At 43.1% G+C, this 24,635-nt stretch overlaps 4 protein-coding genes across 6 annotated transcripts; 3 read left to right on the top strand and 1 right to left on the bottom strand.

The window, feature by feature from the left end:
- The first annotated feature begins 42 nt into the window (after positions 1–42).
- On the top strand, positions 43–1,380 carry mos (v-mos Moloney murine sarcoma viral oncogene homolog). The gene has a single exon (XM_061265707.1). It carries the CDS (start codon positions 245–247, stop codon positions 1,259–1,261), a length of 1,017 nt encoding a protein of 338 aa, XP_061121691.1. The 5' UTR covers positions 43–244; the 3' UTR covers positions 1,262–1,380.
- A 436-nt stretch (positions 1,381–1,816) lies between these two features.
- Positions 1,817–4,795, bottom strand: sec22c (SEC22 homolog C, vesicle trafficking protein). The gene is made up of 7 exons (XM_061265512.1): positions 4,584–4,795; positions 3,867–4,069; positions 3,476–3,639; positions 3,199–3,378; positions 3,004–3,122; positions 2,863–2,928; positions 1,817–2,784 (listed from the first exon to the last, which is right to left on the bottom strand). The coding sequence occupies exons 2-7, from the start codon at positions 4,046–4,048 to the stop codon at positions 2,584–2,586; spliced, it is 912 nt and encodes a 303-aa protein (XP_061121496.1). The 5' UTR covers positions 4,049–4,069; positions 4,584–4,795; the 3' UTR covers positions 1,817–2,583.
- A 2-nt stretch (positions 4,796–4,797) lies between these two features.
- nktr (natural killer cell triggering receptor) lies at positions 4,798–13,525 on the top strand. Of its 3 annotated transcripts, XM_061265509.1 has the most exons (17): positions 4,798–4,934; positions 5,532–5,610; positions 6,059–6,133; positions 6,475–6,582; positions 6,738–6,782; positions 7,773–7,860; positions 8,593–8,622; positions 8,710–8,855; positions 8,942–9,161; positions 9,242–9,412; positions 9,493–9,580; positions 9,687–9,835; positions 9,910–12,387; positions 12,457–12,534; positions 12,618–12,677; positions 12,863–12,964; positions 13,037–13,525. In XM_061265509.1, exons 2-17 carry the CDS (start codon positions 5,553–5,555, stop codon positions 13,104–13,106), a joined length of 3,966 nt encoding a protein of 1,321 aa, XP_061121493.1. In that variant the 5' UTR covers positions 4,798–4,934; positions 5,532–5,552; the 3' UTR covers positions 13,107–13,525. The 3 variants fall into 3 exon arrangements, with proteins under 3 accessions (XP_061121493.1, XP_061121494.1, XP_061121495.1); XM_061265510.1 differs by lacking the exons at positions 4,798–4,934; positions 5,532–5,610; positions 6,059–6,133 and adding an exon at positions 7,270–7,294 and having other exon boundaries at positions 6,511–6,582; XM_061265511.1 differs by lacking the exons at positions 4,798–4,934; positions 5,532–5,610; positions 6,059–6,133; positions 6,475–6,582; positions 6,738–6,782 and adding an exon at positions 8,128–8,153 and having other exon boundaries at positions 7,300–7,860.
- A 506-nt stretch (positions 13,526–14,031) lies between these two features.
- On the top strand, positions 14,032–24,589 carry zbtb47b (zinc finger and BTB domain containing 47b). Its single transcript, XM_061265942.1, has 6 exons — positions 14,032–14,256; positions 19,591–20,619; positions 20,690–20,837; positions 20,957–21,072; positions 21,291–21,435; positions 21,504–24,589. Exons 1-6 carry the CDS (start codon positions 14,254–14,256, stop codon positions 21,812–21,814), a joined length of 1,752 nt encoding a protein of 583 aa, XP_061121926.1. The 5' UTR covers positions 14,032–14,253; the 3' UTR covers positions 21,815–24,589.
- The last annotated feature ends 46 nt before the right edge of the window (positions 24,590–24,635 follow it).

The following is a 24,635-nucleotide window of genomic DNA, read 5'->3' as shown; positions in this document are numbered from 1 at the left end:
AATGTTTATAAATGTGGACGGTGACCTATAAATGACATCATAAACATGCGCCATTAGTAAAAGCGCACCATACCCCGATACTGCGAAATGTGAACTTTTCATTTCGTGGAATGGCATTCGTACAAGTTCTGATGAACTTAAATTGAAAGCGGTGATTGTTCTTGTGAAGAAGGTGTCAAAATGCAAGGGTGACTGATAAAAGCCGTTTTTGTGAAGGTAAATCTCGGGGTTGTTCTCTTCGATCATGCCTTCTCCAGTCCCCCCTACTCGTGTGCTCCCCAAAGACATTTTCCCCTCTGTGGACATTGGGACTTGTAGCAGCCCTTTAGCCAAAGCTTCCCTCGGCTCCACTTTACAGGTCCCAGTCCAGCGACTCCAAGGCAAAGTTACCACCCGCCTGTGGTCCTCTATCATCTACTGGAAGGAGCTGCACTGTGTCCAGGCTATCGGCTCCGGGGGTTTCGGCTCTGTCTACAAGGCGAAATACCTCGGGGCGACCGTGGCTTTAAAAAAAGTTAAGAAATGCTCTAAAAACAAACTAGCTTCTCGCCAAAGTTTCTGGGCGGAACTGAACGCCGCGCACCTCCGTCATCCTAACATCGTGCGGGTCATCGCGGCCACAACTTGCATACCGACCGACTTCGGAGACGAAAGCAGCATCGGAACGATCATTATGGAATATGTCGGAAGCAGGAATCTCCAGCAGGTTATTTACGGCTGCGTGGAGGAGACTTTGGAGTCGGACAAGTGGCTCCTTTACTCTTTGGATATCACGCGTGGTTTACAGTTCCTTCACTCTCATCTGATCGTTCACCTGGACATAAAACCGGCCAATGTGTTGGTGTCTCGTGAAGGCGTGTGCAAGATCGCGGACTTTGGCTGTTCAGTTCAAATGGATACTAAACGTCAAGCTTCCGATGCCGTTCCATTGATTCACACTGGTGGCACGTACACGCATACAGCACCGGAATTGCTCAAGGGTGAAGGCATCTCTGCAAAATCGGATATCTTCTCCTTTGGCATCACTATGTGGCAGCTGATGACACGAGAGCAGCCCTACACGGGGGACAGACAGCATGTCCTCTACGCAGTGGTTGCTCACAACCTTCGACCAAAGGTTGAGGAGCAAGCTGTGTTCCAGTCGGAGCATGGGAGGCTCTGCAAGACTTTGCTAAGCAGATGTTGGGCTGGAGAACCCCTGAGAAGATTCAGCGCCCAAGAGCTGATAACACAACTGGAAAATCTCCATGTAAAATTGTGACTTGTGAAGATTTTAGAAACATTTTAGTGTCCATGTATATTTTAAACTAATGTCTTAAGGTTTAAATCTTTTGTGAGTGTATTTTTTTGTGTGACAAGATTGTAATGATGTACTTTAATTAAAACGGTTTCACAATATTACCCTTTTGTATCAAGCCTTTGACTTTAAGCTTTCTCTATCATTTATGATTTATTTTCCAATTAATATTAAGTTCAAGATGGATGGATGGAGATGTTAGTATTAAGATAGCAGACCTTTGTTGGAGGGTGAGAAGAGAAATGACCAAAATCCAGAAGGTATGTATCAGCATTTCCTATTATTTTGATGAGATTCATCATGTCTTCATAATACTATAAACAGATTCTCCAGTCTTCTTCAGAGCCGGAAATAAGGAAACGAGCAAGCGGGACCATCAGCAGAGACGAGGGGGCGTATATCCTGGGATTCCCTTCTCCAAAGACCACCAAAGGCAGACCAATGGCAGCAGGTAACATCTAAAATGTTTATTGTTTCAACATGGAGGTGAACTATTTATTTCAATGAAAACGTAATAACTGAGGAAAATAGAAACAAAATCTGATTTATTGATGAAATGTCACTTAAGCCACAGCAAATAAATAAAAGAAAAGCCTGAAATGGCAAATACATTTTGGCAATTAGTATGATTACTAGTAAATTACTTCCTAATGAAAAAATACATTTGGGAGAAAACTGCAACACATTTTAATGTTTTACAATCATTCATAAAACATTGATGACATCATACACTTTATTTTGTCAACAATGTGGACGGACATGTTGCAATTTACAGTCAAGTAACCCCTGTACTAAAAACGACTGCATTTTCATACCCCCCCCCCAAAATAGCTGCCACTGCTCAGTTAAAAAACAATTTAGGTCAAATATATCAACCTATTCAAGACGTTTAAATTAAATGTGCCTTTAGTTAAAAATGTTTTACCAAAAATCATAATAGCATTAAAACTGTATGTTCTAGTTATAAAACCCTAATGTAGAGAAACATTGTTCTTAATAAGACTATAGTATGTACGATGGACTCTGATATGCAGCATATTAAAAAAATAATAATATTAAGACAAATTCAAATAAGATTCAATCCTTCAAATCAGTGCTTTTATTTTCTTAATACTTGTGGCTTAGTATTCCTTCCACCTTTTTGAGGACCGATATCTATGTGTAAGTATTTAAAGGTGTCCCAAAACCCATAAACACACTCAAAAGCGCGCCCAGGAAGGTTACAAAAAATAGCCCATGGCACCCGATATAAAAAAACATAGTGCAATACAAAATAGACTGATTCGTCACACCCCGCAGTCGTGGTTCCTGTCTTGGACTTTACGTCGGAGGATGAGCACGGTGGATAGCGAGGCCACGGCAACGTGGAAAACGATCAGCCAGGTGTTCCTTAGCTCGCACAAGACGACATTGCATAGAACGATGGCACTCAGTAGGCTGAGGGACTTTGCTGCTTTTAGGCGAGAGTGGAAAACGTACAGGTGGCACTGTGGGGATGGGGGGGGGGGGGGGGAAGCACTTCAGGGATGATATGTGGCGTATTAACGTGACTAAAGTGCATTTACCTGAAGCAGGCAGCAGAGGAATGCCACGAGGAATGCTACGACATTCCACACGCCGTCGTAGTCGTCCTGTGCGAAGAGAAGCGCTCACATATTGGTATTGTAGCCCCTTTATAAAAACTGGAGTCAGGAACTGGCTAGTACCTGGAATGTGTATTCTATAAGGTGCACGCCTCGGATGATGTTCAATGACGCACACATGATGTTGAGGACCAGCGAAAGGATTCCAGGAGCCGTCACTGGTTCCAGTTTGACACTCTGACCTGACAAATAAAGACTAAATCATATAACATAAAATAGCCCAGTATTAGGATGTGTAGCAGTGATGGGGAATTATACCAGAAGTGGCTGATTGCTCCACATGGCCATTGGCAGAGCCATTGGTAAGCTCAACATCTTCCAGGTTGAGAACCTCTGGTGGGTGGAGCCTCAGGTCTTCCTGGACCTCTGCTAAAGTGACCTGCAGGGCCGGGCCACCCTTGTAGTTGTACTGTTGCTTCAGTTTCTGAATTGTGCAGTCTGCGGAGGACATGGGGAGGATGATCATCTCTGAAGGTCCCAAGAATATGAAAAAAATACAGCAAACACAATGCCCTAATTTCTCTTCCACATTTACCAAATTCCAAAAATGGATATGGTCTGTCTGCCAGCGACACAACACTGTGATTGTAGCAGGCTGTGAATTCCCAGCGCAGGTCTTCCAGAAAGCAGAAGGCCATTGCGATGGGAATGCTGCAGTGGCACACGCTCATGTAGGATACGCCTTCTGAAGACACCATGCTGAACGGGTGCCAAGAACCCCCAAAAAGTATTAGGTCAAAAAACAGACAAAAAGACACACCAAATAACAAAACAAATCTTCATACGGTTTTTAAAAATTGGAAATAAGACGCACCATGAAGATTGTGGTTAAAAGAAAAAAATATAGCTGCGCATGTTGTTTCGCAATGTTACCACAAGAGGACGCTGTTTCTCTGTTGCAGCGAAATAGCTTGGCGTGGACTTACTATATATTGAGCTCTTGCCCCTTGACTGCGGCTCTTTCTGGGAGGAGGGTTAATGCCTTGCTGATGGTCTTGAGCTGCTGCTTCCTCTCCTGAAGCTCTTGGTTGTGCTCAAAGTCGGTGGAGGCGGACAGAGGGAGTCCATCCCTCACCCGCACCACGAAGGCAAACAGGATCAGAGACATGATCCATCAGTGCGTTTCTGTCTGAATGGGTGGAAAAAGAAAAAACACTGACAAGAATGAAGGTTGTCTTAAATAATCATTACCTTAATAATAAATAAAACTGAAATTGCACTATTGCCAATATTTAAAGTCATTACATTTTAAGAAGACACAATTGATAAAGGAAAGCTCCCCAAGTCTTAAAAAAAAGAAATAAATTGCATTAAAAATACTCCAAATCTCACTACGAGCATTGTTACATGCTGTAGATGCATTTGGAATTTTAATAAAAATTGGGGAAGAAAAAAAAAATGTTTTTTGTCCTTTTGACTGTCAATATACTTAATAAGAGGCCCAGCTCACTCATAAGAATCGCACACTACAACTTCTTCAGTTGACAGGTAAAAATAACACTATAACTCAAGCAGAATTCACTAACTATCCAACACATAATTGGTTTGAGACTTCATTTATGAGGTGGGATTCATAATGTTTTCTTTTACTGAATATAATGTATGCAAGTTACTGAAGTAACTAGGGCAAAGTTGCACCTTACCTCATGATAATAAAGGATTTCATTCTGCACCTTGCATTCTGTAGCTTACTTAGATGATTACGCCGCCTGTTTAAAGTAGCACTGTAATGTCGCCAGTTACGTGTGTAATATTAGTTTTTGGATTCCCACAAGTCGAAAGAGAAATAGCGATAAGCTTGTTATTTACATGATTTAGCAGCTAACAAGCTATGACAAGCAGAAGCTAGCACAACAAATAGACCTACGCAGTACGGCGAACCGAGAGGGACAAAACAGAAGGCATTTTGCTCAAGACAGCTCTGCTAACGAGTTAGCATAAGCTCCTTCCTTCGGTGACTTTAGTTGATAATTGATCTCGCTACTGCTACACAGGTTTGTGCGCTACTATGTATTTATAATCTTATATATATGTAATTTGACCTGCCATGCTGTTTTTGTAGACACGATAACACACGTTACGTTAGTTAACATTGACTCGCTTAGCAGTCGCTAGCGTTAGCTCGTGCAAGATTGTGTATTCGTGTTACCGTTTTGACAGTGTTTGACCTAACCCACTGAAATTAAGCGTGTCGATAGATTTATAATACAATCGTGTCGTGATCGTGGATTTTCATATCATAGCGCAGCACTTGTTGATTTGGCGTGATCATCTCAAATGTAGCCTTCATGGCTCTGCATGTTCTTTCTAAAATGGAGGCTTGTTGTTGTCTATCATTTGTGGTGAGGAAAACATAATGTGATTGAGCTGTTAATAGATTGCAATGACATGAAATTGGACAATAAAGGCACATTGTTTGGGATTCACGTGGAGTGTAAATCCGGCCCTCTGTTCCTGCATCATCACCTTTCCTCCTCCCATCTGCCTCCACCTCCTCCCTCACTCTCATCTGTCACATTTTTCAAGCTGTTCCCCGTCCACTAACACGGGCAAATCTGAATATTTCTATTTTCTGTGCTTCCATGTTTTAGGTCACCAGGTCTTTGATCACAATGGGGGTGAAAGATCGCCCTCAGTGTTACTTTGATGTGGAGCTCAATCGGGAGCCTGGTAAGAGCTGGAATGCATGTTATATGATGTTTATGTATTTTAGGGGTCCCAAAATCTGATGAGCGTGGATGTCTTCATAACATAAGTCTTTCTCTTCCAAAGTTTGATCATTTGGATTCTCCATTACAATGTGGCGTGCGAGCCCTTTATCACTGCGCCCAGCTTTAATTTCCCTCTACCATCCGTATGAATGTACTAACAAGACCAGTTTATTCACCTAAGGCTAAAAATATTTTATTGCAAGGGAGGGACTTAATTACCTCCGGCTCCAACGGTGTCACTTTTGAACTTCACTTTTTTTTAAGACCAATTTAAATTCTTACAAAGTTCTGTTCTCCACCCATGGTTGTTCTTCTTGTGCTGTAATTAGTGAAGATGGTGACTAACGTAGTGTAAAAGCGCTGATTTTTCAGAACATGTCCCTCCTTGTTTTTCTTTTGTATCACAGTTGGGCGAATCGTCTTTCAACTCTTTTCTGACATGTGTCCCAAGACCAGCAAAAATTTTCTCTGTTTGTGTACTGGTGAGTTGATCACTTTTTTTTCTCATACAAACATTCCATCGAAACATCTTAAACTATGGCCCTTATGATAATTAAAAGAAAAAAAAAGAAAAAAAGGAGGGCAATCACTTATCACATTTCTCCCTTTTTCCAAACACCTGAGATTTTCACTATTAGCAAGGAAATTGTAATTGGTTGTCTTTAGTTAAAGCAAAAGGTGAGTAACCCAAGACTTCATCTCGAACAATTAGCCCTCTGTTCAAATGAAATACCTGTGGGGTGGGAGGATGGTTGTCTCAAATTCATTCTTTCCCTTCATTAAGTACTTCTCCTGTGTGAGCTCCTTTTTTTCCCCCTTGCAGGTGAAAAGGGAGCCGGCAAAATAACAGGGAAAAAGCTGTGCTACAAAGGCTCCACGTTTCACCGAGTTGTAAAGAATTTTATGATCCAAGGTGGCGACTTCACTGAAGGTGATGACACTTTCTCGTTTAGTCGGCTCAAGCAAGCAATTCGCTTATAGTTGGGTGATGCTAAGTGTTTTCTAATTTTTCTTGACACATGAGTTTCTTGATACATCAGTCCTTGCGTCGCAAATTTTAATCTGCAATATGTCACCTCTTCACAGGAACCGGAAGAGGAGGCGAGTCCATTTATGGTGGCTACTTTGAAGGTAATTGCCAATCAAATGATCAAATTCCCCCCATCTATTTTGTCTCTTAAATGTTGAATTCAAACCAAAGCAATTTAAGCATGAACAAATAGTTGCATGCAAATAGTCGGTCATTCTGTTGTCAGAATTCCCTAGTTGGAATTGTGCATTTTTTTCTTGGCGGAATATTTTATCTACACTACCGGTCAAAAGCAAGAACGATTATGCTGTAGAAAAAAAAAACACTGGCATTTGTTAGTGCTATGGTGCGAAGTCTGCTTGCCAAAGGCTGAGCTGCACTGTATTTGTTTACTTAGTTGCGCGTGGCTGTCGACTTCTGACCGGCAGTGTACTTCAATTTCCCTGCTGGCCTTAATGCCGCCGCTTGTGTGCAATTTGGGCCATAGTCACGCTTTATGGGGATTTTCTTGACCCAGCATGGAGAGTAGGCGTTCTCTTTTTTGAATCCCTTGGCTAAAATTCTCCAACGTTATTCTTTTATTTGTAGAGGGGTCTTTTGCAAAAATGAGAAGGTAAGCCCATGTACACATGCCCACACTGTCCCCTCCACCACCAGCACCACCAAACCATATTTGTACCGCAAGGGGGTTTGACAGAGGAGCCTTTGCGTTCCCGCTTAGCTCCCTCTTGCCTACGCCTCTTCCCGCACACATTTCTTTTTATGTTACATTGTTAAAAGCTGCAGTGGCCTTTACAAGGCCGCCACCACGCAAACGCTTATTCCTCCCCATAATGAGTCAATTTGATTCCATTTGCAAGTAAATCATTTTAATAATGTGAAGCAGCAGATCTTTAAACCCCTTTCTTGTGGACGGGCTCGTGGGCGAGACCATCACGAGGTTTGACGGATGACACAATTGCTTTTAAAATCTTTAGCGTCTCTCGCATATCTTGTCTTTGGCTCAATATTCATATCGGCTCACGTTGCTGTGTTGCGCTCCTCACACCACTCCCCACTCGCCCCCTCTTTGTTTTTCCTCTATCTCACAGATGAGAATCTCACTCTCAAACATGACCGGGCCTTCCTGCTGTCCATGGCCAATCGTGGGAAAGACACCAACGGTTCACAGTTCTTCATGTGAGCGTCATTCTGTGACCATAAAACCCCTCCCTCCCCAAATCACCCATTCTAATAACGGATTGAATAGCACATTGTTATCATTGCTTTTAAGTATCACTTTTGCTGTCTTGTCCCTTAACCTGCTTGGGCATCGAACCCCCACCCTCTTCTGTGTGTAGTTTAGAAATGATAGTACAGAGAAACATCGATTCAAACCTTTTTTTACCCACAAATGTGTTACATTTCTTCTCTTGCCGTTTTTTTTTTTTTGTGTAAAATTTACAGAAACTCTAGCATCCTGCTCTTCCAAGGTAATGTGTCTCCAAGGCTGTGCTTCTCTCTTCTCTTCTCTCTCCTGAGTTTTACCATGTAGTTGTAAATATCAACATTTTGCAGAGTGTTTACTTTGGATGTGAACAGTAGTCACAAATGGCTTGAGGTGACCTATTACAGGGAAATCTCCACAGGTAATATATATAAAAAAAAAAAAAAAAAAGTTGTCTGGGAAAAATTGTTGAGAATCTAATTTGCCGTTAAAACACAAAAGAAAATTAACAGCCTAAATTCACAGTACATTTGCAATCCAATCTCTTCTCGCGCAAATGGTCTTTGTATCTTTTCCCGTCATAAAATAACACCGGCTCTGTAGACGTTCCCTTTTGGTTCTCAATCAAGTTCTCTTTTCTCTCTTTTGTTCGGTCCTCATCTCGCCGTCGATTGGCGCGTCTTGCTTGGCTTTTGGTCCAGCAGCACAACCAAGATGGCGCCGCATCTTGATGGGTATGTTGTTGTTGTTGTTTTTTTAAACCCCTTTTTTTTAAGCGACAGACACATGAAACGTCTTCCGCCTTTTTTTGCAAACTTAAGAGTCCACGTCGTCTTCGGCCTCGTCATCTCCGGCTTTGAGGTGATTAAGAAGATCGAGGGCCTGAAGACCGATTCAGCGAGCCGGCCGTATGCTGATGTGAGGGTGGTGGACTGTGGACAGCTGATCATCAAGTCAGCAAATGATGGTAAATCAGACATTCAGAATCAGGGATGATTTATTTATTTGAATAATAATTGAATGATATCCGCATGATTTTTTTTTGTCTTTTAGTTCTGGAAGGCAAAAGGATCAGGGCATCCCATTCTGCTGACTCTTCACTCAACTCCTCTGACTCGTCATCCCCAAGCTCCTCTTTCGGGGAATCCGAGAGCGACTCTGAAAAATCCAGACGTCGCAAACATAGGAGACACAGAAAGAATAAACACCCCAAAAAGCGGAGGAAACTGCCCAGTGAAGAGAAAAGTGTTGACTTTGAATTTTCCAAACAAAGGTGAAGTTCATTGTTACCGTCACATGAATCGAATCATTGCTTGCTTCCTTGGAGTTTGCATTCAAACAATTCCTTTGTAGCTCTGACAAGCTCATTGAAGAAGAGATAGGAAATGCCGATGTGGAAGGCGAGAAGGAGCACGGCGGGAAGAGAGAAAAGCCCGTCGTCCGACCGGAGGAGATCCCACCTGTTCCCGAGAACCGTTTCTTGCTGCGGCAGGACATGTCGGCCCAAGAGAACAAAGTGGAGACGTCAGTTACCCGTTGGATTCAATTCTCATCTCCAAATTGCTTCTGTATAAAAGTGTGATTTTTGTTTTTGGATTTCCCAGAGCTGAGAAGCAAGAATCTACTCTTGAAGCTGAACAGAAACCAGCCGTCTCAAAGTCTGGACGGAAGATCAGAGGCAGAGGAACAATTGTATGTTGATTCATGTGATCATCATCAAAAACGTATTCATAATTTTTGAACTGTTTGGAGCCATGTTGTTCCTAGTTTGTGTTAGACCTTGTCGATTTGTGCGCAGAGGTACCACACGCCCACTCGGTCTAAATCTCGATCTGCATCGGTGGGCGAGCGAGGCAGCAGTGAAACTCCACCCCACTGGAAAGAGGAGATGATGCGGACTAAAGCGTATCAGCCTCCGAGTGTTGAACGATGGAGCAAAGAAGACCAGTAAGATTACGTAATAAAAATATAAAACATCATGTTTGAGACCCACCGAACTGAAATAGCCGATCCTTATGCAGATGGGACAACAGAAGTGAGTCTGCATGGTCAAGGTCCTCCGAGCGTTCGTCAGGCCGAAGTTCGGAGAGGTCCAGCCCGCCACGGCTACCTAAAAAAAAGAAAAGAGCCAAACATAAGAAAAAATCTAAAAAACGTAAGCACGGGAAGAAGAGGAGCTCCAAAAGCAAACATCAAGAGCCTTCAGCATCAGCGGGAGAAAGGTCCCCCTCTTCAAGAAGGTCCAATGTCAGAACATCTCGCTCGAGATCTCGTTCTTGTTCAGGTCAGCGTCACACGAGAGGGCGGTCCTCTATCTCCCGATCTTACTCCCGATCGCGCATATCCAGTCGATCCAGATCTCGGGCGAGGTCCTATTCCATATCCAGTTCTTATTCACGATCCAGAAGCCCAAGTCGCTCCCGGTCTCGTTCTAGATCCCGATCCTATTCTCGATCTCGATCCAGACACAGGTCCAGGTCGTTCACGCCAAACCGAAAGAGGAGTTTATCCAGATCTCCAAGAAAGCAGAAATCCAGCAAGTCAAAAGCAGACACCACCATCCATAAACCCGGGAAGCTATCCGATAGCAAAGTCATACCTGCATCCAGAATGCCAACTGTCCCAGCTCCTGAAAACGTCGCTGTGATCCCACTCAGCGATAGCCCACCTCCCTCCCGCTGGAAGCCAGGTCAGAAGCCCTGGAAGCCATCCTACATCCATACCCAGGACAGCAAGGTCCAAATGCCTTTGTTAAATATCCCTTCTGTGGGACAAGCTACTTCAGAGAATGCTCCAAGCTCGGTTCTGGAGAAATGTGAAACGAGTGAGTCACAGAAGGACAAGAACGTCACACAGTGCTCGCCCAGCAGATCCTCCAGGAGCAAGTCCTACAGCCGCTCAAGAAGCCGGAGCGTCAGCAAGTCCGGCTCCAGATCCCGTCACAGCAGCGAATCAGACTCTGCACGCTCGAGGCACAAGAAGAAGAAGAAATCCCTTGACAAACATTGGAAAAAGTATTACCGATCTCTGATGAGGGTCAAGAATATGGACAAGTACCTATCAGGTGCTCAAGACGTCTCGTCGGAGAAGAAAGCAGCCGTCGAGACAAGTCCTGATAAAGCTGTCGAGACGGGAAGTAAAGAGCATTTGGGAACTCAGGATGAAGTGATAAAGAATAACGCTTCATTGCAAGTGGATAGCTTTAATAATAGATCTGGATGGGACAGTGATAGCGATAAAGCGAGCCAGAGCAACAGTGATTTCCTGGCAAAGGATCGCAAACCATCTGGCCACAACCCCGACACAAAGAGCTCCGGCCTTACCGGGTGGAATTCGGATAGCGACCCAGAAAACATAGCCACCGGGGCACTGGCGCTATCAGAGAAAGAGGAAGGTGAAGCCAGTTCGGAATCAGAACGCGAAGCCGACAAAATGGCCTCCAACTCTGCAGAAGCCGCAGCTGCCGACGCTTCCAGCCCGGCGCGGGCGAGCCCGGAGAAGGCGAGCCCGGAGAAGGCTGCCAAGCCAGAGAAGCATAAGAGCAAGAGGAAGTCCAAACGGAAGCGCAAACACAAGAGTAGAGAGGGCAAAAGCGGATCTCATCACATGAAGGACAAGAGCAAGCGACCCAAAAAGAAACGTCAGAAGCTGAAGGAGACTTTTCATTGGCAGCCGCCCTTAGAGTTCGATGAGGAGGACAATGACGATGACTCAAAGAGGGAGAAACGTAGCCCGATTGCTGCGGTTTTAAAGAAAGACCAAAATTCTTCAATGAATCATCCTAATAGAGAGGAAAACAAGGTTCCGCCGAAGGGCAAAGAATCTAATAATAAAAGCACCAAACTGTCCGAGCCTCATCATCAGCCCTCGAACAGGAACAGTGCTAACGCATCCGGTGTCAAAGAGCGAAACTCTCTGGATGATATGGACATCTGTACTCCCGAACATGACACTGGAACCACAGTTGAAGCTGAAGAGGCTCAGACCCCTGAGAAAATCCTAAAAACTACCTCCAATTTGCCCGCCAAGGAAAGTAAAAGTGCCCTGCCTCAGCTGCAAAGCCCAGAAGAGTCCACCACAGATACGGCCAAGCTAACCAGCACTGCCATTAATTTCAAATGGAGGCCCTTGAAAGGAATGGCTTCTCTCCAGAATGTGAACACAGCGCAGCTCATGACCAAAAATATGCACGCCCAGCAGAGCCAGATGTCCAATGTTCACGGAGTCCGAATGGAGATCAGGAGCAAAAACAGGGTCCGACCAGGGTCGCTCTTCGACGAGGTCCGCAAGACGGTGCGGCTCAACCAAAGGCCGAGGAACCAGGAGAGCTCCGGCGAGGAAGGCTCCCCCTCGCCTGGAGGAAGCAGAGATAATTCCCCGAGAAAGTCACGCTCAGCTAACCGGAGGTCACGCTCGGCTTCCAGTCAGCGGTCCCGAGACTGGTCGCACTCCTACAGCAGATCCAGGAGTCGATCACGCAGCTCCAGCTACTCTTCCAGGTTAGAATCAACCTAGTGCTAATGTATGATTTACAATGAATCGAACAAAGCCTGTTTTTCCACTTTCAGAAGTCGTAGCAGAAGTCGAGGAAGACACGGGCGCGACCGCTCTCGCAGCAGCACATACAGAAGCTCCAGGAGCCACAGGTACACCCGAATTTCATCAACTGGGATTTGTCAATTCAGATTTTTGGATGTCTCTAACCTGCCTTCCTCTGTCCTTATGTCAGCCGAACATACAGTAGAAGTCATACCAGAAGTCGCTCCTATAATTACCGCAGGAGATCCAGGTAGATTTTTTTTGCCCCCTCCAATCTCATTTACTTATATTGTAGGACTAGAAATGTGTTTCATGCAAAATTTGATTTTAATTATGACGTGTTAGTTTTGGTTAGTGACTGAAATACTACAGTAGATGCCGTTGTACTTAAGATATCAAAATGGGTACCTTTTTTTTTTTTTTTTTTCATCAAAGGTCCGCCTCTTACGAGAGCTATTCCAGCCGGAGTCGAAGTGCGAGCCGGAGGCGAGGACGCCGCAGAAGCGACAGCTATCTCAGCTCAGACCGCAGATCACGGTAAAAGGATTAGTTTTATCGTGACATTCTCATCCGAATAGCCCGATGAAATCAGCCAGTTTTTCTTTTCAGGTCCTCACGCTCATCCAGTCGCAGTTGGTCCGGGCGACGAAGTCGCAGTCGGAGCAGCCGTTATAGCTGAGACCAATCATTGTCAACGACCCATCACTTTCTGTTACAGGGCAGTTACTCCAAGAGGGACGAACGCCATTTTGCACAGTTGCTCCATGACTGTGCTACATGCTTGGAAATTAATTCACTAGATCAAAAAGAATGTAATGTACATAAAACCAATGAAGAATGGCTTAGTCATAGACAATTTGTATGGTAATCATACTTAAAGGGAAAAATGTTTATCAGAAATATGTTAGTGACGTTTTTACTTTAAAGTTCCAGCTTTCATGCGTTCGGATCGGTTGGCAGTTTTAATCAACGTTGTTGTTGTTGTTGTTGTTGTTTGGATGACTGTCATGAGTTTTGTAACTGTGTTGAAAGTATGGATAATATTTTGGGGGGTTATGATCAATGGTGATATTCAATAAATACCAATGTCGCTCCTGAGTTTCTAAGATGTCCAATGCTGCTCTCTAGTGGTTAAAGGTAGGTAATACAATACAGTTTCAAAAACTATCATGGAAGAAAATTAACTATGATGCACCAGTTGGTGGAAATATTGCAGAAAAGGTACGTTTATTTCGAAATATTTTAAAGCATTTAACAATATTGTCCAATTTTATATGGAATGGGGAAATGTGTGCATTTAATTATTCCCCGGAGCGAATATGATACTTTTTTTTCTAATGGGATAAATTTGATGAACCACGTGACGTCACAACTTCTGCGCACCTTGGGCTTTTTGCGCCTTAGGTCAATTATGTTATTCTTTGTTGTAAATATGTCCCAAAAAAGCAGATCATGTCGCGTGTACGCGTAAAGGCGCGCCACCGCATCTCACCACGTCCAACGCATTTAAAACGGCGCCGTGTCCCTTTAAAAGCCCAAAAAAAGAAAAGCGCCCATATGATCCCTGAGCTCCAATCAAAAAAACAATTCCTCTTGCAAAAAAAAAAAAAAAAAAGCAGCAGCCTCTGTAGAAAATTTTTGCTCTATCTGCTCGCTTGCTACAGGGAGCACGGAGGAGGTCCACGGGCTGCACACACAAAAAAAAAACCGCTCCAAAATGTGACAGATCTACGCTTTTTGCAGGCTGGGTTCATGGCGGAGTGGAAACTGGCGCAAGAGGAGTTATTGCGGGACTCCTTGGAGCCTCTGGCCGCTGCAAGATCAAAATGGTAGGCTTTCTCACTCACACACAGCAGCGTCACATTTTGTTTAATATTTTTTTTTCAATTTGTGCATTAAGATAGGAGGTTTTCTATTACTTGTTATTTTTGTTTTTGGGCGTGGAAGTTTGTGGAACAAGTTAGAGGAACGCAATGGCTGCATTTTGCAAAAGGGAGGGAAAAGTGAGGACGTTTGTGCCAGACTGAAAGTGCAAGTCCAGTTCTACAACAGTGCTTGACTTTCTCCGGGGTCATTTGGGGATGCCCCATTAGGAAAGCATGTGGTGGATCTTAATACAGCAGTGCTGCTGGAGTACAGTAATCCTAGCCAGTGCATTCACATCTGGAGGCTTGGGTTAATATCTGGGTCAGGTCACTTGGGGTGAGCCCTGGTGTTTTCTGATTTGACCACTTTGAGATTTATTAAGCAGGTTAACAAAAATAATTGCATTTATGTGACATCGTATGGCATTCTGTCAATTTCCAAAAATTACATTGATATTATTCTAGTCATTTTTTCTCTTTATGAATGTCTCATATTGGCCATGACTAACTTTACCAAAGTCTGACAACTCTATTATGGTCTTAAACTTATAGCTGGCCTTTTAATGTTAGAAGTTGTGAGGATTTTCTGGGGCTGTTTTGTTTCACTTAGCATTGTCACCTCTTGTCTCCATCCTCTAGGTTTTTATGTAACTGCCTATTCACAGCATTCCTGACCGCCCTCGACTCGTGTAGTCTTTCGTTATCTCCTGGTGCCAAGCAAGGGGAATTGTCTGTCTCATGAAAAGTGCAGCCATTCCAAAGCCCAGCAACAGATTCTGCTCGGCAGTCGGGAGTCCGTTCGTCGTGGAAACCGTGCTGTTAATTTATGCCCCAGAGATTAAGAACAGTAGACATTGAGTCTGAGCCACTGGGACGCCATGGCTGTAAAGTTTGCTGTAAAATTTTGAATTTGATCAAATGGCCATGACCTTTGGGATCCCTCAAGGGTCAATCCTTGGACCCCTTTTGTATAAATTACCAAATGTTGAAGAACACCAATGTTGGCTATCACATTTATGCAAATGACACCCAGCTATGCCCTCAAATGACAGCAACTAACCTATTGCGTCACAACCAGAACACAGTTACTGGTGGCCAATTGTAAGCAGTGGGGCAATGTCATTCCAATTTCCTGCATCTCCCTTTCCCATGATGCTGCTAAAAGTAATGGTATCTTAATTGGTCCGACTTGATTGGTCAGCAAGATTCTCATCAAACACTTGAGCAGAGGAGAAAATAAGCGCATTCCCAAATAGTCCTTTGTTTTTTTTTCTTCCCTCCATCGATTGGTTGCAGCTATAGAAAGCTGATGCTCTCCTCTCTCTCTACCTCCTCTAGTCTTTTGTCCTCTCTGACCTTCTCATCAACAGCAACACACACACACACAGCAGAGAGATTCCTATGATAAGAAGCTCTTTGCAGTCTAGTGTTAGCCTCTCGTCTCTTTGTATCCAGCTATGAAAGGTATAATGAACTTATCACAGAATCCTCCCTGCTGATGGCCTCTGGCCATGTCTGCACCTGCTTGCCGCTCAGCGTCACAGAGCTCTTTTTTTTTTTTTTTTGTCTCAAATAGACCTTGTTAAAGCAAACAAGCCATGTCACTTTATTAGGTACAGCTGCAATAACCTAAAAAAAAAAAAAAAAACTATATCTCACAACCAGTTGCAATTAAAAGGATAATTCTATTTAAAGAACTGATATTGCATAATATTGTTAGAAGTCTTTTTTTTAGGAGTTTTTTGTAATGATCATGGAAAATTAGGAATTGGGGAAAATATGTTCCATGTAGAAATTATTCTGTTAGCAATCAATTAGCGTTTTCCGACATTTTTTTTTTTTTTGCCCAATGTCATGGAATGGCAACACTGCTCTGTCCGAGGCATAGTTGAGTGTACGAGATGCCAGCGCCATTGCCCTCTCCCTTGGCCGGCCTTCCTGAGTCAGCGCTTCCTTTCTCAGCTCGTTGGCCCAGACGCAAACTTCCTGGCACTCATCGCGGTGTGAATTCTGACCGGGCAACAAACACACTCAGACTCTTTGCACCGAAAACCTTTACCCAAATGTCCTCCAGGGCAATCTAAAATCAAATCTTTGTGTTTGTGCATCCTAATTTCATGCTCGGCTAAACGCTCATCACTTGTAGATTGGCTCTTCACCTGTGCGGGAATTTACATTTAGATGGAAACGTATTCACATCTGGTGATGGAAGCCAGGCAGGTGTATCAGGGAAGGGATTTGGATGCTCCCAAAACTGCTGGATCAGGTGATGAGATGTGTGGGATTAGAGGAGATAATATTGTCTTTATTAATGTTAGCATTGCAGTGGGAAAAGAAACTAAGAGGCAGCGGGGAATAAAATGAAAGCGAGCCACCCATCCTTGTGCTTCTGCTGCAAATTCCACTAGAATCTCATCTATATTCTATTCTCCCCTTTTCATATAATTTATCTGAACAACAATGTTTTGTTTTTCCAGAGATAGCTGAATAATATGGAAGATAATGTTTTGGACCAAATTTCTCACTCCACATAATAACTTCTATTTTTCTTATTATGGTTCTTAATTGGACTATTTACAGTAAAAAGAAAAAAAATCTATCAATACACATCCTAGCATATTCTCATAAAACTATTTTCATTTTCCCTCCAAACAATCCAGAAATATGCTAAATGATCAACTCAATAGTTTTTTTTTCCAAATCCCCACTGAATTCTTATGAGCGCATTCCGTTTCAGTTAGTCTCTGATTTTTCTCGTCCCTTTCGACCTTATCGTCTAATAAACCTCCTTGTCACGACCATTGCTTTCTGTCGTGCGTCCGACCGCCGTGACCTTGGCGGCGAATCCGCAACATTGACTTTTATTAGCATGTTTTTATGATGCGCCCGTAAAGAGCACTGCGGGCCTTGTTAAAAGCCCAGCTCGGCCACATTTGGTTCCATCCTCGTCATCTGTTTTCATCTGCAGCGTCATCGCATATGTCGTCTTTTAGGGATGCGTTTGAGGGCTCCTGGGTGGATGATACGCTGCCCAACGCTTCAAGGTCAGCGCCGGGCCTGATTGAATTTGAGGAGGTGGAGCTCCTTTTGGAATGATTGGGTAACTTATACCACATGACTCTTATGAGTTGAGGTTTGACTTTCAAATCTGTGTGGTAATAAAATACTGCAACATGTAGAAGAAAAAAAAGATTTAGATTTCTTAAAGATTGTTTGAGCTGCATTTGTTGCGTATTCAAGCCTTGTCACGAATCATTCAGTGATGATACGTTTGGGTCCTGCTAGCATCTCCCGGCTTGTGAGCGAGATGAGAAGTGACACCAGCGCGAGCTCCTCTTGGTCTGAGTGTCAGTCACTTCCTGTTGGTTGACCTGTCCTCGACCCATTTTTACCCTCGAAGTACAAAAAGGCATTTGATTATAGTATTTCCTTAAGATGAGCAATTAAAATTATTTTTATATATTTTTCCTTCATACTTCGAATAACTCAACTTTTTTTTGTAATTGAATTGTATTTAAATGGTTTAAATAAAAAGGCATTTGATTATAGTATTTCCTTAAAATGACCAATCCAGATTATTTTGATATATTTTTACTTGCATATTTCAAATAACTCAACTTTTATTTGTAATTGAATTGCATCTAAATGGTTTAAATAAAACTATATATAAAAAAAAAAAAGGTTCCTCTGGTCTCATCAGACATTCTTTTCGTTGTACGGGAGTCAACGCCTCGCTTTTAAATCTCCCGTGATGCGAGGTATGCGCAGCGGTAGTTGCGGCCGAGTAACATGCATTGTGCAACTTGGGAAAGATTTACACATGCTTGACACTCTGAGGAGATGCAGGCTTTTTCACACAGTAGTAAATTTGATTGGGGGAGAGAGAGGACATGCTGACTCGTTAGCGTCTCCCACTTGTCTTATTTCTGTTTCACGAGTGTCCGCCATTGTTTAAGTGCTGACATTTTAGCCATTAGCGAGTTTATTCATCTTTTGATTGTTTCAAGTATGTTAATGGATTTGGGAAATCGCTCTCAGATCTAAATGTTGCCACGGTAACCTTGAACTTTACTGATTACTCGACTTTAAAAGAAAGTTACTGATGATTTTAAAACGACACGTAGACAGATGCAGTTTTATACTGCGTCGTTGCATTTTAGTCCGGGGTGAAGATGACGACGACAATAAGGGCTAGTGGTGTAACTTTCATTTGATCTGATTAAGGCCCCGGCGCTGTGCCCTTGAGCAATGTCTGTAGAGAGCCGGTGTTATGAGAGATAACCCCATCTCAGCTCCACTCCAACTTTCCAATTTAGCAGCTTCAAACTATGAATTAATCTAACAGCCCTCTAATTGAATTTTTCAAAGAGACCCCTTTTTCAAGGTCAGTCCCCTTAAATGCAAATGTGTGTTCCCGGCTGAACAATGACAAAAAAAAAAAAAATGTTTCTATCGATCTTGAAGAGAGAATTTAAGCTGCATTGTCACAGTAATGTACAAGCAAAATTAAAAGTGGCTTTACTAAATAACTTAATACTATTTTGATTTCAGTCTTGTGATTTTGACTTACATTGAATAACTTTAGATTATTACTTGTAATCATAAAACTTGTTTTTATTTACATTTGAAATTAAAGCAAGAACGAAAGTTTTTTCTATTTGGTCTCGGTAGTAGGTGGGTCATGACCCTCATGATGAACGGTAATGTAGATCTATTTTTCCCCCAGTCGTGTCTGTTTACAGCTCTGTATGTCTACGCTGCACAATCAGAAGGTGCAACAGTCAGCGCTCTGTGCAAATCCTCGCGAGGTGGGCGTCTGTTTTAGCACAGGGCGGCTAAGGTTTCCATCCGATGGGATACGAGCAAGGATACACACTCGCAGTATATGAGGATGTTTATTAAAAACACACACAGGAAAAAGCAAATGTCTGCGAAGAGTGGCTGATTGGCATTCACGACGATCCCCTTGGCTCCATTAGATGTCTTCCATTGCTCGGCAGGACCACGGCGTCCCAGAGGAAACGCAAATTATTCACGAGACAAAACATGCTCTGCGGGAACAATTAGCGATGAAACTATCCCGTCGACGATTTATGAAAGGAACACGCCTAAGATTGTCTCGAAGGTCAAGTGAAGAGAACGAGTAGCCCGATTTAAGATTTTCTTCCCTCTCCATACACTGTGTATATTTTTGTATTAGTTTACGAGCAAAAATATGAGTGACTAGCACTAGATGATGCCAGTTGATCTTCTCAAAAATCTTTTTGGGAGTGAACACTAATAAGTTCCCCTCTTCAGCTCATAGTGGAGAAGACCACCGACTTTCCCTCTGCTGAGTTCTCTCTGGTGGAGGATGTGGCCCTTCACTTCACCTGCTTGATGGATCGGCTGAATGAGCAACGCCTCTTCCAGCCCGACCTGTGCGACGTGGACATCGTGCTGGTGCGCCACCACAGCACCTTCCCGGCCCACAAGGGCGTTCTGGCCGCCTACAGCCCCTTCTTCCACTCGCTGTTCGCCCGAAGCAAGCAGCTACGGCGCGTGGACCTCTCGCTGGACGCACTGACGTCTCAGGGCCTGCAGCAGGTTCTCAACTTCATCTACACCTCCAAGCTTTTGGTGAGCAGCCGGACGGTCGGCGACGTGCTCAACGCCGCCACCTTGCTGCAGATGAGCGACATCGCCGCCTCCTGCCGCCAACTCATCGGCAGCCGCTCGCTGCCGGGCGCCGACATGGACGACCAGGACGAATACGGTACTGCGTTCGGGCAGCTTTATCGGGACATCAAACAAGAACGCGGTGGCGACGAGGAGTCCAAGATATCGGATCCTCACGCAACCTTCAACAAAGATCAAATCATCGTGGAAGTCAATCTCAACAACCAGACGCTCAATGTTTCCAAGGGCACTGAAGGCGACAACGAGGCCAAAGTGTTCTGCGATTGCAACGGGAGGGACTCTGAGGATGACCTGAAGAATGAAACAGACAAGTTAGGGCAGACGACTGAAGAAGATGAGGATGAACAGGACGTTGACGTTCCAGCCGCGGAAGCTGAGTCAGGTGGTTCCCGCAGGGAGCTGGCCCTGGCAGTGACATTGGCTCACCGGCATGACGCAGAGAGCGCCGGCCCCAAGGCGAAACTGGAGGAGAGGCAGCAGTTCTCTTGTAAGAAGTGTCCACGTGTCTTCAACAATCGCTGGTACTTGGAGAAACACACCAGCGCCACGCACAGCCGCGCACACGCCTGCGTCAGCTGCGGCAAGAGGTTCCTACTAGAAAGCGAGATGCTGCTGCATCAACAGACCGACTGCGAGAAGAGTATCCAGGTAGTATTTGGAACCTGGGATGAACCTGGATTTGAATCCACTCTTAAAGCTCTCCCTCTATTCTGGGTAGTGCGTGGCTTGCGGGAAGGCCTTCAAGAAACTGTGGTCGTTGCACGAGCATAACAAGGTGGTCCACGGTTACGCCGAGAAGAAGTTCTCCTGCGAGATCTGCGATAAGAAGTTCTACACCATGGCGCACGTCCGCAAGCACATGGTCGGTGAGTGGTAAAGCCACACACGTGCAAAGTCATACATGGTAGTATTGATTCTACAAATATTCCATAGCTGTATTACTATTAAAAAACATGGGATTTTTAAAAAATTGATTTGTGTGCAGCTCATACGAAGGACATGCCGTTCACCTGCGAGACGTGCGGGAAGTCCTTCAAGCGCAGCATGTCCCTGAAGGTGCACTCGTTGCAGCATTCTGGAGAGAAGCCCTTCAAGTGTGAGGTTTGAGCTCCTTTACCACAAACTTGAAGAAAGCGCATCTGTAATGGCGGCCTCTGTATCATATCCGGATTAAAAAAATATATATATATTTTTTTGTACCCATGTATAATGCGCACCCCAGATTCTAGGACAATAAATGAGTTAAATTTTGCGCATTATACATGGAAAAAAACGGTATTTAAAAAAACAATAATGTGGGCTTTGTTTTCCACTACCAGAACTGCAGCGACCGCTTCCAGTATAAATACCAGCTGCGCTCGCATATGAGCATCCACATCGGACATAAGCAGTTCATGTGCCAGTGGTGTGGGAAGGACTTTAACATGAAGCAGTACTTTGATGAACACATGAAAACACACACTGGTGAGTTCAGTGAAGCCACATGGATGTGTGTTTTCCCTCCAATCTCATTTTTGTCTCACCGTCAATAGGAGAGAAGCCGTACATTTGCGAGATTTGCGGGAAGAGCTTCACCAGCCGGCCCAATATGAAGCGCCACCGCCGCACGCACACGGGCGAGAAGCCTTACCCGTGCGAGGTATGCGGCCAGCGTTTCCGATTCTCCAACATGCTCAAGGCGCACCGGGAGAAGTGCTTCCGGGTCAGCCAGCCGCTTGAGCAGCCGCCGACCGGCGCCGCGCAGCCTCCCTTGGTTCGTCCCAAGGGGGCGCTATCTCCTCCCACGCATCTACCCCCTCTTCCACCATCTGCCCTCTTCTCTGGCGGTAGGATGAACGTCTGAAGTATTGAAAGGTCACTTTTTGATTTTTGTTTGGGAGCTTTTTGCACTTCACTAACACTGCCACTTGGCAAAACTAAAGTAGTCCAAGTTCTTTCATACAACTACATTTGGAAAGCTGGTTTCATTCGGGGACCAGCGATTCTTCTTTTCCCGGAGCCTTGCACAAAACGCAGCGATTGTAGCAAGAAAAGTTGGATTATTCAAACTCCGCCCACATGTAGCGGCAGCAAGTGGTTTTCTGGTGCAACGCAGCAATAATAATTAAAAGCTGACGTGTGTTGGAGAATATATACTATTCACATTTGGGATATTGGACTTCTGTGTGGATTTTCAGTAGGAACCTAAAATACAGTAAATTTGCAAATCGTTTTTTTACACATTTGCCACAGAAAGTCCAATATCTCAAAATGTTTTGGGAGAATTGTGTGCGTGTGTCTACACACATTAACCAAATGAAATCGCTTACATCACATCATAGCGTTTGTAATCTGCCTCACGCTTTACATTTAATGATGTAACGGAATTGTTCTCTTCTAACTTTTTCCATTTTTAGAACTGTCCATGCGTGCAAGCACGCAATTTATGGTGGTAAAGGAAGTATACTTGCTAGATTTTGTTGATGGATGAAAGCAGGGCGGGCAAAGTTGACCCACATACGGCCAGGTCCATATTTTAATCCTGTTCATCAAGCATTGACATTATTATTAGTCCGGTTTTTGCTGGCAATTATGATGTATTTTTTAATATAATTTCTGTTTTGATTTATTACAAATGATCAAATAGGAACAATACACTATTAGATTTTTTTTTTTTTCTTTCGTGATTTGCTGCTTTTGTACTCAAGGGTCCACTGCGATATCGTTCCTCCAAATCAAAGTTGACAGCTACTGAATCCGTCCTAATTATACCTGCATATGTAGGACAAAATATTGATATGATGATGTTGTATCATCTCTTAAAATACATTAGCAATATAACTCACTTTATTTTTAGGTATTTTTTTTTTAAACTGATTCTTTTTTTTAAGTGACATAAAATAAGGTCCGACCCCTTTTGGTGTTATACGTATGATGTGTGAAATTTAGAGATGAATGAATGATAATAGCAAGCACTTTATTGTCCAATTTGGTGAATTTTGTTTGATTTGGACATGGTTAGAAATGTGTATATTCCTCCCTAGAGAATATATACAAAATGATCTTTTTTTTTTTTAAATGAAGACCAGAAAGAATCTAAATGATTAATATGTTTTATGCTGTCATACCATATTTCCTTTAATTGTGGCCTTCACTCAAATTGATGCATCATCTCAGTTAATTGCCCTTTTCAACCCCAGCGAAGATTATTTCTCTGTGGAATCCCTTTTTTAACATACAGTACTTGGTAAAAACAAAATTTAAGACTTTTGTAATCATAATATTTCTAAGAATATTTTATATTATAATCAAGCATAAAAAAATGTTGTGCAATACTTGGTACTTTGTGTGGCCATTACAGAAGGAAATACGGTAAATGAAAATGAGTTATTTCTGTTGGTTTAATTTTCTTTTTTGTTTTTTCAATATACCAAATTTAGTTTAATCATCATAAAATGTCTTGATTGTATTACATGACATAGAGACTTTAATGTATATACGGCTGCTTTTAAAGCAAGTGTAACCTGTCCTGACATCATGTACAGTCCAGTATATACGACCATATCTATTTTTTTTAGGTGTCAGATGTTAATGTGATGTTATCACGCTAAGTGGCAGTAAAAAAGGAGAAGGAACTTTTTTTTGCACAGCCTTGTGGAGGACTCAAACTGGATTCCTGACAGGTATGCTTTTATGTCTTTCGATTAAGCACCATTCTCCTTCAGCCAAAAAGTTTAAGAGGGACTTGCCCTTGTTCTTAAATGAAGGCTGTCTCAAAGGAGATTTTCTACCAGCCCTTGCTTATTTTGCACACGAGGGCTTACTGAGCACTTTAAATAATCTTTATATTCATGTTAACTTTCCCAAAGCTTAAAGGAGACATATTATGGTTTGATTTTATTTTTACCATAGAATTTTTATAAAAGTCTCTAATTTTCCATTGTCAAATGCCCAAAGGCTAAAGAGGATTTAACGTGGACCAAAGGCATTGCAACCAGGCCAGCTGCTATTTTTCCTAAAAAAAATAAAAAAGTCCAGAAAACAAGCCTTCCAAAATAAAAAATAAAAAAGGGGGATTGGCTTTTCATTTGTGGAGGCAGCACTTAATCAGCAAGCCACTGAATGACTGTACAGGGATGCTAGCTTTATGATGGAGTTCCGTCCCTGCAAAACTAAAGTCGCAATGTTCCACTTGATGTATTGGCCGGCGCTTTTTCATGTTACGTCTCCTTTAAGCACACATTGAGTATATCCCTCGACCACCATGTGCACTGTTATTTGCTGACTTTCTATCTTGTAGCGCAAGGGGTGGGGAACCTACAGCCCACAATGCAAATATGACAAAAAAAAATCCATCTGTATCAAAAACCTCCAAAGGTAATTCACTTGGACTTAATGGCTCCCCACCTCTGCTGTACACACTAGAGTATGTCATAGGGTGTACAGAGACCTAATATAAAAAAAAAAAATACTAAAAGAGAAGAACAGTGTCTAGAGGTGCTAATAACAATAGACTGTATATTCTGTACGTTTATGGTATTATTGACTCGCGTGTGTGTGTACTGTTTGTAAAACAAAAGCCAGGCGGCGTCACACCATTTCAACATTAAAGTGTATCAAGATATTATTGAAAATTGAACCGTGTGATTTGTTGTTTTTTAAGGAGCCTCTGAGTCTACTCACCC

This window comes from Syngnathus typhle, linkage group LG19 (assembly GCF_033458585.1).
Source record: "Syngnathus typhle isolate RoL2023-S1 ecotype Sweden linkage group LG19, RoL_Styp_1.0, whole genome shotgun sequence".
Taxonomy (NCBI): domain Eukaryota; kingdom Metazoa; phylum Chordata; class Actinopteri; order Syngnathiformes; family Syngnathidae; genus Syngnathus; species Syngnathus typhle.
The sequence above is the reverse complement of the archived record's forward strand: the minus strand, read 5'-3'. Positions and strand labels throughout refer to the sequence as shown.